At 32.2% G+C, this 15,401-nt stretch overlaps 1 protein-coding gene across 1 annotated transcript; it reads left to right on the forward strand.

The window, feature by feature from the left end:
* Positions 1 to 3,639: 3,639 nt before the first annotated feature.
* On the forward strand, positions 3,640 to 12,036 carry LOC115697731 (uncharacterized). Its single transcript, XM_030624845.2, has 7 exons — positions 3,640 to 3,838; positions 3,947 to 4,153; positions 4,635 to 4,701; positions 9,650 to 9,981; positions 10,238 to 10,379; positions 10,650 to 10,775; positions 11,429 to 12,036. The coding sequence occupies exons 1-7, from the start codon at positions 3,817 to 3,819 to the stop codon at positions 11,811 to 11,813; spliced, it is 1,281 nt and encodes a 426-aa protein (XP_030480705.1). The 5' UTR covers positions 3,640 to 3,816; the 3' UTR covers positions 11,814 to 12,036.
* The last annotated feature ends 3,365 nt before the right edge of the window (positions 12,037 to 15,401 follow it).

Raw genomic sequence — 15,401 nt, forward strand, 5'->3', positions numbered from 1 at the left:
AATGTAATAGGGATTACAATATATGGACTAAAGAGTGTGACACTAAAACTCCACCTATATGGACTAGAAGTGGTGCTGCCTCTTATGCGAATTGGGAGTATTCTGTAGAGAGTCTATGAATTAGAATTTTGCACATGGCCATTAATGGTGCAAGAGCGAGACATGCGATCTCAAGTGAGCATTAGCGAGGGTGTGTGTGTTATAACCAATTTGTACTAAAAGAATAGTGGTTCAATGTTACGGAAACTAAAATTTCATCAAACTTCGTGGTATCTACATTAAGGTAAAATTCAAGTCGAAAGACATTTTACCTAATTCACCTAAACAAAACTTCTTTAAAAGTCTGTATTTATTCAATCAAAGTGGGGGAATGTTATATTTTTATATAATATTTTGATTGATTAAATAAATGTTACAAGTGTGTCACACATTTTAATATAGTGGGGGATTGTTATATTATTTTATAATATAATAAGTATATATTAAAATGTGATAAATATATTATTATGTGAATAATCTATATTAAGTGTATGGTAAATAAATGTGTAACGTATAAATTTAACTTACACTTTTGTAACTTACATGTTGTAACTTGGAGATTAGTTACAATTTGTTATCACCTGTAACTCATGTATTGATCACACATTATTAGTGTAATAAAAGGATTGTCACACAATTTGATGATAGGATTCAAATGGTATGAAATATAGTTGTTACAATTATATTTGCTCATTATAGGAAAGAAATGAGATGGGGTGTTTGAATTTTAAGTTTGATCACCTAAACATTATAAAAGGAGGTCTTTGGTGCTCATTTGAGAGTGATCAAGTTTTCTATCAAGAAAATACTTTTCTAGAAAATCCTAAGGCTTGATAATTCCCAAAGCTATTTCCTAGAGAGTTTCCTTAATGATTAGAGATAGGGGAAATAAGCTTTTGATTGTTAGAGATTTTATTATAATGGAAAATAAATCAAGATATATACAACTCAATTGTAAAAATAATACAAGGACAATAAAATAGATTGATTAAATATATGTTTAAATATATGTGTATTATAACATATATTTAACCAATCTCTTTTATCGTCCTTGTATTATTTTTACAATTGAGTTGTATATATCTTGATTTATCTTTCATGGTAATAAAATCTCTAACAATAATGACTATTACAATGTAAAGTCATTACAAAGCTTTAAAAATTAAAGCAAACAATGTAATGGTAATAATAATTTCATTACAATCCTCATTCCATCAAACCAAACATGCTCTTATGTATTGGATGAATTTTTGTATTGAGATTGGATTGGTTGTGATAGTATTGTATTACATAGGTGAAACCCCTTCATATTTTAACTTTTATACACTTAACCTATTTATTTATTTTTTGTGGCAAAACTCTTTTAAGTTTATTTTTCTTTACAAATTTGAGAGACCAGTTAAATATTACCTAACTGGATGACCACTGTATACATCTCTGTATATGTAACAGTAAAACTTCAAAATCGATACAGTAGTAATCCAGTTAGTATTTAACGGTAATATCTAACTGACACCTTAAATTTGTAAAGAAAAGTAAACTTGAAGGAGAATTGCTAAAAAAAAAGAGTAATTTGCAGCATAAATACCTAAGTTTTATGTCGAGTAGCAGATAAATACCTAAGTCGTATTTTTTGCGGTAAAAATACATTCTGTCAATAGTGTGGAAGGTCTGTAGGTACCTGGCCGTTATCTACCAGGTTAGTGTCCACGTGTCACTATGTGATTAGTCCATATTATTTAATTTTTATTTTTTATTTGTATATCAAAATAAAAAATTAAAAATAAAACAAAATATAGTTTAAAATTAAAATAAAATAATAAATATTTAATATTCATATTTTTATTAAATTAAATAAAATAAATTATTAATTAAAACCCAAAAATTAAAATATCTCTTCGTTATCCTCTTCTTCTTCTTACTGCTCTTTTTTTTTTGCTGAAAACTTCATGAAACCCTAATCTTCTTCTTGCACTTCTTTTTCTTGCTGAAAACCATTCACGAAACCCTTATTCATATACATTTATCAAAGTAACACTATTTCATCATCATCACCTTCCTCATTATTCAGTTGCAGCAAAAGAAAAAAGGGCAAAAAGACACAAACACAAAGAACAATCAGAGACCCACTCACTCAAAATCAGAGACCCTCGCGTTCTTCACCATTTCTCCATCTCTTTCTCGACTTCTATCTTCTCAGAGCCAAATGGAGGTTCGCAACCCTTGAAAACCTAGATCTGGATCTGCTTCGATGGTGAGGAGGAAGAAGGCGTCGATGAGGAGGAGGTTCTCTCCATCTCTTTCTGAGCACTGTGGTGAAATAGAGTTGCTCCCATCAACCTTCGATGGTGCCTCCGCCATTGTTACAGCTTTTTCGAGCAACACACCCACGTGACCGAGGCTTTATCCTCACTCGGCACAGTAGATGACCACCCATTTGAGTACTCCAATGGGTCCTCCATAATTCTATCCATTGTCTCCATCATTTGTTGTACAGTTCTCGTCGTTGGAAACCCATGTCCCATAATCCTATGCCCAAAAAAAAAAAAGTTCAGATTTTGAGCATTGAAATTTGAAAAAGAAACTGAATTTGTTGATTATCTGAGATGGGTTTTGAGATTTATACCTACTGGAGCTGTTGGGGCAACTCTTTTCTTAGGTAGAGTTTGAGTGTGTTGCTTCGTAGTTGGAGCTCCCATCAACATTGCTCTTCTACAGTTTTCAGTAAGAAGAAGAAGGGTAGGAAGAAGAAGAGGACGATGAAGGGGATGACCTTTCAATTTTCTTTTGTGTTAATTTGTTAGTTTTAGGTTTTGGATTTTAATTAATGATTTAGTTTATTTTAATTTAATTAAAATATGAATATTAAATATTTATTATTTTATTTTGATTTTAAACTATTTTTGTTTTATTTTTAATGTTTAAATTGATTTACAAATAAAAAATAAAAAATTAAATGATTTGGACTAATCACATAGTGATACGCGGACACTAACCTGACACATAACGGCCAAAAATACAACTTATGTATTTATCTGCTACTCGTCATAAAACTTAGGTATTTATGCCGCAAATTACTCCAAAAGAAAATAAAAGAGTTAAGTATATAAAAATTAAAACATAAGAGAGTTTTACCGCAAATTCCTCATAATAAGGGTGTGTTTGGAAGTAACTGTGTAATTACTAGGTAGGGTAATTACTAGGGTGTACACAGTTTAATAATTACACTATATTTTAAAATGCAAGGTGTGTTTGGATATGAGGTGGTAATTACATATGAATTCATAATATCTTGCTTGACAAAATAGTTAGTAATTACATGGGAAAATAATATTTTTTAGTAGCTAATATTTAATATGGAAAGTTTTTCGTAATTACACAGTGTAATTGGAACCCCTCAATTACTTCCAATTACATAGTTACAGTGTAATTACACATGCCAAATTGTATAATTACCTAAAATTACACACAAATCCAATTACATTGTGGCTTTCCAAACGCACCCTAAATAAACTTGCTTGCAGTGTGTCGTTTTCAAAAATATATCGTCGTTCGTAGGATAACTACAAGCTCATTGATAAATGATGATGGAGATGTTTTCCGAAGGTCGGAATCCGAAGGTCGGAAACCAAGTTCGTCAACGACAAATAATATAAAATATAATTTGATTTTCTTCGTGGCTAAGCAAATTTTACCAATTATTATTATAGTTGATCCTCTCATCTCCCTTCTCGTTCATCACAAACTCACACCCACGTAATACCATTGCCAAAAACCATGGACCAGCCTCTGCTATCAGGTAATATATCGTTCTGTAATGGTTGAATTCAGTTTGTTCCATTGTGTAAACAACTTTTCTTTGATGGGTTTTTTTTCTTTGTTGATGAAATGTGATCGATTGTCGAAGATCGAAGGAGTGAATTGGGAGAGAAAGAGAGTGATAAATGGAGCTCGTACCAATACGTCGGTAGAGCTGGTTCTGTGATTCCCACAGCTTCTTTGCCCGGAACTGAAGTAAGTGTCGAGGAAATTCGCTCCGCCGCGGCTGTTTCCGATGCTTACCCGCCTTCCATTCATGCCCCTTTGGTTGGTTCGCCACCGCCGTATCATCATGGTATGGTGTTTTTGAGTTTTTTTTTTTCTGATTTGGGTTTTCAATTTTAGTTGTTGAGTGTCTATATTGCATTGATGGTGTCTTATAGTTAAATGGGATAAGAACTTATTTGGGTTCTGTTAAATCTTTTGGTTTTCCACCAATTTATAATGGAATGGAGCTTTTTTCTTACCTGGGTTTTCAAATTCAGCTGCTGATGTGTCTGTGTGTTTGATATATATGGTGTTTTGTGATGATAAAGTGAGAAACTTACATATACATTTATGATAGTTCAGTGGGATATTTGTTTATTTTGGTTCTGTTAATCCTCTATGTATGTCCATATTCGTGTACTTTTTGAAATTTGTTGTTATAGAGATAACTTTTCCAATTTGATTCTGTATAAGTTCCAACAGGGACATGTTCATAGCTTCTGAATTATTGATCCTTATGTTTTATGTTACATTTAAATCAATATTAAATTAAGAGTCACTTGTTGCAGACCAAGCTATTGTCTATCAAGGTGGATATGGGGGAAATTATGGTGGTACGACAAATGAACTCCACAGGTAATCCGACCAATCAAATAAACAAAATAAAATTGTGAGAAAAAATAATTTAATCAAAAATAATTATGTGATTATGTGTCAATACACAAAGTACTTCTTTTATAAAAAGAGCACCTTTATTTGGACCTGATCTGGTTTGGAGCTGCTTCCTTTCTTAGTGAGCTATTTGCTTTAATATCTAGATTCTATCTTAGCTCTAAAGCCTCTAATGGTTCTCTAGTATTCCTTTGGAAGAATTTAGGTACATTCTCCCCATTTATTTTACTCTTTTTCTCCTTTTGGTTTCATTTGCCAAGGCCAGTCAGCAAGATTAGAAGAAATACAAATTTAGCTATAAACTAATATAATTATGGAGATTAGATAAAGTTAGAAAAGTGTATGTTCCATTAATCATTATGATGGAGCAAGACCTCAAGAAAGTTTTTTTTTTTTTTTTTTTTTGAAGGAAAGATGCAATTTCCATTAATCAAAGATCCTTCAACAATAAGGACACTACATTAGCAGGAATATTATCCTTGCTAATAGTACAACCAGCTTTAGGAATGGATTACCTTATTCGCTGATCAGTGATCGCTTTACAAATTCAGCAGACACGTTTAATAAAATAGACAATAAAAGTTTAGACTCATGAATTGAAATGCCATATGGAGAAATCATACAGACTCAACTCTTTATTGCGAAGCACCACATTGATACAATCTGTTTCCACAACCACATTTGACCATCCATGAGCTTTTATCCAGCTCAAAGCTTCTTTGATGCCTATTGCTTTTGCTATCTTTGGTTGAACAACACCAACTTTACAAACTTGAAAAGCCTCAGTGAAATTACCTTCATGATCTCTTGCCACAAAGCCATAACGAAAATATTTTTCTTGAGAGGAAGTAGCTCCACCTACATTGACTTTGATCATAGATAAATCATACACTGCTTCCCTTTTTCACTGATTTTGTTATTGTGAGAAGAATTTTGAGCAGACTTCCACTGATTCAAGTAAGGGATGCCAATGAAATCACTTTATCTACTGTTGCCTACTGCTTTGCCAAAGAAACTCATTGCGGTACTTCTAAATAGCCCAACAAAGCATTGAAACTTCCTTTTTGTCACTTTACCATTCTTGAAGACCACTATCAAACCTAGCAGCAAAAGTGCCTTTAGTGTCACGGGAAGTAACAAAGAATTTTTTCCAACATTGATGAGCGAAGCTACAGTCCACAAAAAGATGAAGAGCTGATTCAGCTGCTCCTGAACACATTGGACGGGTGGTGCCGACGATAATATGTCTATACCTCAGCTGAGTTCTAGTTGGTAGACAGTTGAAGCAAGTCCTCCACAGGAAGTCTTTCACTTTTGAAGGGATTTTAAACTGCCAAAGTTCTCTCCAAAACCCAGAATTTGGGTTTTGAGACTTGTTGCCTTTGAGAGTTTGTAGCAATTTGTACCCTGTTTTGATAGAATACATACCAGTTTTATCATGCATCCAAAACCAGTGATCATGTTCCATAAAGGGAGAGAGTTGCAGTTGCAAAATAAGATTTAAATCTCTTTCATTGAAGATATTAGGCAGAATCTCCATATCCCAAATCCTCTTACCAATCACCATTAAGCTATCAACCATCTTGTTTACTAAGGATGGGTGTTGAGTTTGTGTGTAGCCATTATCATCATCAGGGGGCCAATGATCTTTTAAAATACTCACATTGAAACTAGGTCCAATTGCCCAACGACTACCTACATGGAAAAGATCTTTTGATTCAAGGATGCTTCTCCAAACAAAGCTTGGGTTGCTTCCTAACTCAGCAGAATAAAAGCTATCGTTGGGCTAGTATCTCGCTTTGAAAATCTTACTTACTAGGCTATTTTGATTCATAATTAGACACCACCCTTATTTGGCTAGAAGAGCAAGATTAAAGTTTCTTAAGCTGCGAAATCCAATACCTCCACGGGTCTTGTGCTTGCTGAGATTTTTCCAGCTCTTCCAATGTATGTTGCTGCGCTGAGAAGAAGAACTTTTCCACCAAAAACGACTCATCAATTTTTCTATTTTATTGCACATAGTTTTGGAAAGCAAGAAGACATTCATTGCATAGTTGGGAAGATCCTGCACAACAGATTTAATCATAATTTCTTTTTCAGCTCTAGATAGATACCATCTCAACTTTTTATTTTCTTTCTTCATTTTGTCTTGAAGATACCCAAGAATGGCATTTTTGTTTCTTCCGAGCATACTTGGAAGGCCTAGATATTTCTTGCTCTCATTAGCTTCTGTTATACCCAGATCAACACATATCTGAAAACGAGAGTCCTCATGGACATTAGAACTGTAAAAAGCTGAAGATCTTGCAAAGTTGACTTGCTGGCTTGACGCATCTTCAACTTTTTTAGTAATTCCACTACCTTTGAAGTCTCTCTAGTATTAGCTCAGAGATAGCTGTCATTAACAAGTAGCAAATGTAAAACAATAGAGCCCCTCGAGCAACTCGACAACCATGAATCCAACCTTTATGCTCATAGTTTTTTATTAAAGCTGAAAGGCCTTCAGCGCAAATAAGAAATAAGTATGGAGAAAGAGGGTCACCTTGTCTTATTCCTCGAGATGGATTGAAGAACTCTTTCTCATGAACCCCACTGATAATTTTGTAGTTGACTGTGGACAGACACTGCTTAATCAGATACACAAATCGATCAGCAAAGCCTAAACGAGATAACATAGCACAAAGGTTAGGTCATTTGACACAATCAAAAGCTTTACTGAGATCAAGCTATAGAATCATAACACCTCCTTTGCCATGTTGCTTTCTTTTCTAGTGGAGAACTTCGAAAGAAACCATGATATTGTCAGTGGATAAAGGCGCTTTGATTATCAGAAATAATACTGCCCATGAGAAATTAAATACAGTTGGCCAATACTTTAGAGAAAATTTTGTATAAAACGTTGCATAAGGAAATTGGCCTCAACTTTGACAATAATTCAGGGTGCTTTTTCTTTGGAATCCAAACCACATGCGTGTTATTTAGATCAGGGGGGTAGTAACCCATATTGGAAGACTTGTTGAACAACAAGCACGAAATCATCTCCTACAATGTGCCAGAATTTTTGATAAAAAGCGGGGCTCATACCATTCGGATCGGTGCATATGGAAGATTGCAGACTTCACTTCTTTTTTAGAAGTAGGTTTAAGTAATTCAACATTTTGTTCCATGGTTATACAAGGCTGAATACAACTCACTATATCTTCAAAAGATGATTCAGTAGCAGTAAAAAGTTTCATAAAATAGACTTGTATCATATCAGTAAGGCCTGAGTTCCAATCTACTAACCGACCTTGATCATTCTTTAGGCTGAGAAAGAATTTAATTCATTCTTCTACGAGTGGAGACAGACTTGTGGAAGAATTTTGTGTTTTGATCCCTAGAGCTGAGCCACAATTGTTTGGAACGTTGGTGCCAATAAACTTCTTTTTGATGTAAAATCTGAAAAAGTTTTTGCTGCTCAAGATCCCTTCTACCTTTCAGCTTTTTAATCTCTTTTTTACATATCTGAATTTGTTTCCAAAAGTCTCCAATAATCTCAGCGCCCCATTGAGAAAGAAGTTCACCACTCTTGAATTTTTTGTCTGAACATTTGAAAGAGTAGAGTCAGCCCAGCAATCCTTAATTATCTGCCCACACATAGGTTCACCAATCCAAGCATTTTCAAATCGAAAACATCTAACATTTGTGGTAATATGAATGATAAAGTGAGGATCGAGAAGAATAGGACAGTGGTCCGAAGATGAAATTTCCAAATTATAAAGTCTAGCCAAATTGAATGAATTCAACCAATCTTCAGTGACAACAACACAATTGATTCTGACCTCTATCCAATTTGGGGTGCCTCTTCCTTTATCCTGTGTGAAACCATGAAGCTTCATATCTGTGAGTTTTGCAGTCGGAGAGAACTTTTAGAAAGCCTTCAATTAACCATGAAGGATAATTATTATCCCACCATTCTTATCTAATTGGTTGGTAACATTGTTAAAATCTCCAATAAGGCACCAATGCGAAGAATTCCCCTAAGAGTTCTAATTAATTGCCAAGTTTCCTTTCGTTCCACCCACTTTCTTAACAACTCTTTCAACCCTAAAACCTGACTGCATATCATATATATGAATCCATATGTCAAGTGTGTTCAGAGGGATGGTACAGGGTCATCTCCTTTAGGCGCGCTATGATGAGTTGTTTACGAATTCATGTCCAGGGACTGCCCTCGATTACCCTGGCAATTTCTACTTCATGGTAGAATTGGAATAAATCCCAATTCTTTGACAATCATGCCCATACCTGGTTTCCATAAATGAGGCATCAAGAAATTTAAATACATGCTAAAATTATAATCTAGTAGAAATGGTTACCTGTTTTCAGGTTCATTGTGATAACTTTCAAGGATGGTGCGGGGGTCATCTCCTTCCTTTAAGCGCGCTATGATGAGTTCACGAATACATGTCCAGGGGCTGCCCTTGATTACCCTGGCATTGTCTACTTCATTGTAGAATTGGAATAAATATCGACTCGATCCCAATTCTTTGACAATCATGGCCATACCTGGTTTCCATAATGAGGCATCAAGAATTAAATACATGCTAAACAATTAAAATCTAGTAGAAATGGTTACCTGTTTTTAGGCTCATTGGGATATCTTTCAAGGCTATAGATGTTCCAGAACTACTTTGTTTCCGCACTAGAATGAGAGCAAGGTTTTGTTTCTGTTTTTGAACATTTAATAACAATTCACAATTACCTTAGTCATCTCCTTGCTTAGCAATGAACCATTAATGTTCTACTTCAAAATGCATTTCCACTCTTATTTTTTACCAACCCTAGAATCGAATTATGATATCATTTTTGAGTTCTTATGTGTAATAGGAAGTAGATCATTCTATGTCCTTAACTAAAAGTTTATGTGCAGGCAAACTTTAGATGAGGTTGAGATACGAGAGTTGCTCATTGATCATGTTGGGCATCGCTGTTGTTGGGGAAGTCGTCCAGCTAGGACCTGGAAGATTCAAGCAGTGGAAGATTGCAATGTTTATGTTGGGACCCTAGAGACTTTCACAGAGGAAAGGGAAACAGTAAAAGAAACCGAGCCTTACCTTGGTGGTAATGTTGATGGAAAAGATAAGGGCCCTGAGCCTGGAGTCTGGGAACTGGATTTAAGATCTCAATTCCCTGTTTTATTTGTACCTTTCATGGAATCTAGAGTTACAATTCCTCATTCTGAGACGATCGAGAAATGTTCAGGTAAGCTTTTAGGAATACGCTTAATGGAAGGAATCACTGAATGAGATTGTTATTGTATATATTTTGTTATTGTTAAACCTGGACTGAGTTAAGATTGATTTTTGAGCAATTGGTTATTTAGTAATGGTATTTTAACTGAAACTTTCAATTTTCAGTCTGTTGTCATTATTTCCCACAAAGTAAAGTTACCTTTATTTCCATAAACCACTACTCTTGTAATCTTCTTTCCCATAATAAACTTGGACAATATTTGCAGATTGTGGTGGGCGAGGAGATATTGTGTGTACTACATGCAATGCAAATCAAGAACCTGGATTTTATAAGGCAAACCAGATGATGCAATGCCCTTCTTGTTACGGAAGGGGTTTAGTTGCTCACAGAGATGGATCAGATACAAAGTAAGATGCTTTTAACCAATTCAGCTCATAAAGTTATGAGTCCTTGCTATGGAATACTTTTTCCAGACTATTTCTATTAATATTTAGTCTGAATTGACTCAGTCTTTGCATACATGCTGCCATCCAAATCCCAAAACTTGAGGATTTTAGTCTAAACTATTTAACAATTGCTACAGTTGGTGTTAGAATAAGATAGCCAGCATCTCTAATTTAATGGTACCAGCAGGGACTTTGAGTGTTTGGCTTAGATTTCTTTCTTTGTCCTTGCAGATGTGTGAAATGTAATGCTACTGGAAAGCTTCCTTGTGCAACTTGTGGATCTCGTGGTCTTATTAAATGCGAGACATGTCACGGTGGTGGCTCTCTTCTGACACGCAATATTGCCATTATTAGATGGTATGTAGATTTTACTATCGTTTATGGCTGTCCCTAACAACACCAGTATGCTCGTACTCTCTTTTTTCTCCTACTTTGCATCTATCTCTGTGGACGACTGCATAATATTAGGTGGTGTTTGGTTGGAAGGAATAAAAATATAGGAATGGGAATGGAAATGGGAATAGGAATAGGAATGGAAAGGAATAAAATTTAAAATGCATAAAAAAATTGATAAACAAATTATTAAATTTTTTCTCATCATACATTGGAATGGTCTTTCCTTCTATTTCAAAATGGAATAGTCATTCTACCAAAATGGTGGAAAGGCCAATCCATTGGAATGACATTCCAACACTTTAATATGCAACTAAACAAAGGAATAGAATGAAGATTGTTTCCTTTCCATTCTATTTCATTACCTCCAACCAAACGCCACTTAAGAAGATACGAAAAGAGAAGGAAGCATATGTCTTTGTGCTATTTAGGACTGCATTTTAGTCTTTATGAAAACATGTGATTGTTTCATTGACTGGAATTATCTATTTTACAAACATTCATTTTTACTCGTGTATTTCTTAAGATGTGTTTAGGGTTTGTTCTTCGTAAGACAATTGCTGCAGTAATGCTGTTAACATCTATCTTGGTTCTATAATTTACTCTTGGTGTAACAGGAAGACACTTTCAACTCGAAAAGTAAGCGGGACAAGTGGAGCAGCATCTGTTCCGGATGATGTTTTCCATCGAGCCAAGGGTGTCCAACTATGCAATACTCAGGCATACCAGTGCACCCCAGCCTTCTTTGCGGACTCTTTCTTTCTCAACAAATTCTCTTCCGAAGTTATTGCAGACAGAGCTCCAGTAGCTCTCACCGCCAGGGTCATATGTGAGAGGCATACTATCTCCGTCGTGCCAGTAACACGAGTTACCATGACTCACCGAAACCGATCATTCAGTTTCTACATAATTGGCTACAGCAGGGAGGTTTACTTGAAAGACTACTATCCCTCTAGATTTTGCTGGGGGCTTTGTCCTTGCTTGGAATGGTTGAAGCTTTAATCAAAAAACCATTTAACTCTACATCTGTTGATCATAATAATAATAATGCAGAGTTTCCTTGCTCAGTGTTCATAGAGATTGAAAACTGTCACGATATTGTGTAATTAATTTTTGTCTAAATGGGTTATAGTTGTCATAGAAATGAGAAAATGAGGTTGTATGTTTGATAAGTGTGTGTATACTATTGGTTTTTTATTCATGGATTTGAATTTTCCTTGTGTTATATATATATATATATACTAGTAAAAAGTTACGTGCGATGCACGTATACTAAATTTTATGATAGTTTTTTTTTACGTTATTAAAAAGTGATACAATTAAAAATTAAAAAAAATATTATTAGTTATTAGGTTCAACATCATTACCCTTACCATGTGTTCATTTTTAAGGAAAAAAAATATTTATGAAATAATAATTTGTTGCAACGCGAGTACAGGTAAAATTCAGAAAATATAGCATTTATTAGTAGAGTATTGACAATTTCAACAATAAATTAATTAATTGTATACTTTTTTGTCTGCTAACATTAAGCTTTTGATATTTGAGTGGTGAACTCTTATTTGTCCGCTTTTCAAATTTTTCTAACACTCTCATTTTATTCTTCCAACTTTCTGTAGTTGGAGTGATGTCCTTAATTGTTGTATATAGTGTAGTCATTTATTCACCTGTTTTCAAATAAAACAATAGATATACAAAATAAAATTAAATATAACTAAGCTCATATTAAAATCAATCTCACCTTTCAATATAGTAAAAGGTTTTTAAATTGATTCATTCTCACTTAATAATAATTGTGACAGGCCTAACGAATAATAATATTATGTTACCTAATAACAAAATAGGAATCCACCAAACAACATTATGAAAATTTATTCCAGGTATAATTATATAAATCTATTACTCATTGAAGTCTATAAGAAACTCTCTAAAAAGCTCACAATACGAAATTTCACATCAAAAATCTAAAAATGATCAACTATGTAGCAGGAATAATAATACAATAACCAAAATTGCCTAGTCATAAACAGTCTTAAAACTTAAAAGAGTGGCATTATTCATTCAAGTTTCGACTAAGTGTTTCTGAGTTTGAGTTATAATATTGTGTCATGTGCTTATGTCCAAATATTATGTGTCTCTGGCTAATCTAGTGAAGAAGATTGAAGTTTTGATTCTCTATAAATAGAATGAATATAAGTGTATACTTTGTAGTAGGTCATTATTGTGTCATTTTTAAGTTAATGTGTCAACTTGAAAATAATTCATTTAATAAACAGAATGGAGTCAATCTAAAAATATTTTTCTACCTTAATAAGTAGAGCTATAGAAAACAAACTCAGTAACTTTTTGAGTATTAAAAAATTGTAAATGGTTATAAATTCAGAGTAAGTTGTGTGTGACAGTTGGTTAAAGAAGCCAAAATTGAGGTTTATGATTAGAAAGTAGAAGCACCGCTAGAACTTTCCTTTGTTTGAAGTAATAGTATAATAACTAATATTTTTTATTACACATTAATAATTAATTCAAGATGAACTTTTCAAAGTATTTTTGAAACATCGTGGGATATATAAATGCAATACTTTTGCATCTTTAGCAATATATATATATAATATAAATAGTAGTAAATTCTTATTTAATTTTTAATTGTATCATGGCATAAAATTTAATATATAGCTTTTTACTTTCCATGCATGGTCGACACCTCAATTGAATAGAGTCCTATTCAATTAGTTTCTGTTTTTCGTGTCTTGATTTCAGATTATAAAAAATTATTATTTTTCTTTGGACCTTGACCACTTAATTTATGATCGTATAGTTTTAGAATAAAATTCTTATATGATCGTAGATGTATATTTATGGTATTATTTATTAATAATTAAGATATCAAATTAAATATTTTAAACCATAAATTTCTCATAAACCATTTTATTTTTATTAATAAATCATTTTATTTTTAATATAAATATACATCTACGATCATAAACTATATTCGGTTCCCTACTCATCCTTTCAACCTCAATTATCTCTTTGTGATTTACAACCAATTTTGTCATTTTTTTCACCTACAAAATTAAATTTATTTAAAAATCCACCCCATATATATCTATTATCAAACTGTACATATATACAAAGGCTTGATTAGTTTAAAATTCAAAAAAGTTTTATGTTTCTGAAAATTTAAAAGATGAGTCCACACGAAAATTTTTGATTGGTTGGTAGTTTTAAAAAATCTGTTTGGTTTGGTTTTGTTTTTACTTTTTAATTTTTAAAATTGTATTTTTAAAATTAATAAACCATTTTATTTTTATTGATAAATCATTTTATTTTTAATATAAATAAAAAGTCACCCATGAATTTTTCATAAATCAAGAATTATGTTATATAGGCACACTTTATATAGAATATAAATAATTATATAATATTCTTAGCTTTTATTTATTTATATATATATCACAATTGGTATTCTTTTTTTTTTCATCTCTCAATGCGATTCTTTGAGTGTGTTTACTGAGAATATTTAATGCTTAATAATCTCTTCTCATTCTTTCTTAGTTTACTATGATTTTGAACTACATATGTGTTTTTGCCACTTTTTCTATTCATTGTGATCTTGAACCACAATGAATTATTCTAAATAATATAAAGAAAATGGACGATTATTTTATATATATATTTTTAATTTTTAGAATTATAGTTGTGATTATATATAGAGTTGAAATATGCTAAATATCAATTCAAATATTAATAGGATTTGTTTTATTATTATTTTATTATATATAAATAATATTTTATTATTTTATTAAATAAAAATAAAAAGTCACCCATAAATTTCTCATAAACCAAGAATTTTAGTTATATAGACACACTTTATATAGAATAGATAATAAATTTATATAGTTCTTTTATGTATACCATTTCTTGGAAGTAGCTCAGGCTGCTCTGCTCAGCTACAGTCTTTTGATCTCTTTCTTATCAAGACAAGAGGCGGCGAAGACAATTAAATAACACTATAATTTTCTTTTATTTTCTATTTTTTTTTAAATCAATACAACCTTTTCTCAATTTCTTTTTTCTTTTTCTGAAAGCACAACCTTTTCTCAAATTGATCACTGAAATTTGTATTGATTTGTTTATTTTTTTGGCAATAAGACTCTAATGCTAACATTTTTAGAGGTAAAATTTTTTTATTTTTATTCCACGTCATTACTCTTACTTTTAAAAACACTTTAATAGTATAACACCCTTCAAAAATATTATAATTATGATCTCAACATATTGTTATTTAATATATTATTTATTTTAATTATAAATATTGTTATAATTTTTTATTTTTTTTTAAAAAAGAGATAGCATCAATGTCATATAGTATAATAGTATCAATTTATCTCTAATGATATAACATTTTTGTATTTTACTAAATAAACATTCCACATAAGCAAACATCTTCCAAAATTTAACTATTGGTAATGCTCTTAATTTTTTTTCATCAAAAAAATTAGTTGTGGACTTTTTTTTTCTTCTTAGAAAGAATTATATTAGTTTTAAACAGAGTTCATATACCTTTTTGTTTTTCTTCCCTCTCTCCATTCA

Source organism: Cannabis sativa, chromosome 7, assembly GCF_029168945.1.
Source record: "Cannabis sativa cultivar Pink pepper isolate KNU-18-1 chromosome 7, ASM2916894v1, whole genome shotgun sequence".
In the NCBI taxonomy this organism is placed as follows: domain Eukaryota; kingdom Viridiplantae; phylum Streptophyta; class Magnoliopsida; order Rosales; family Cannabaceae; genus Cannabis; species Cannabis sativa.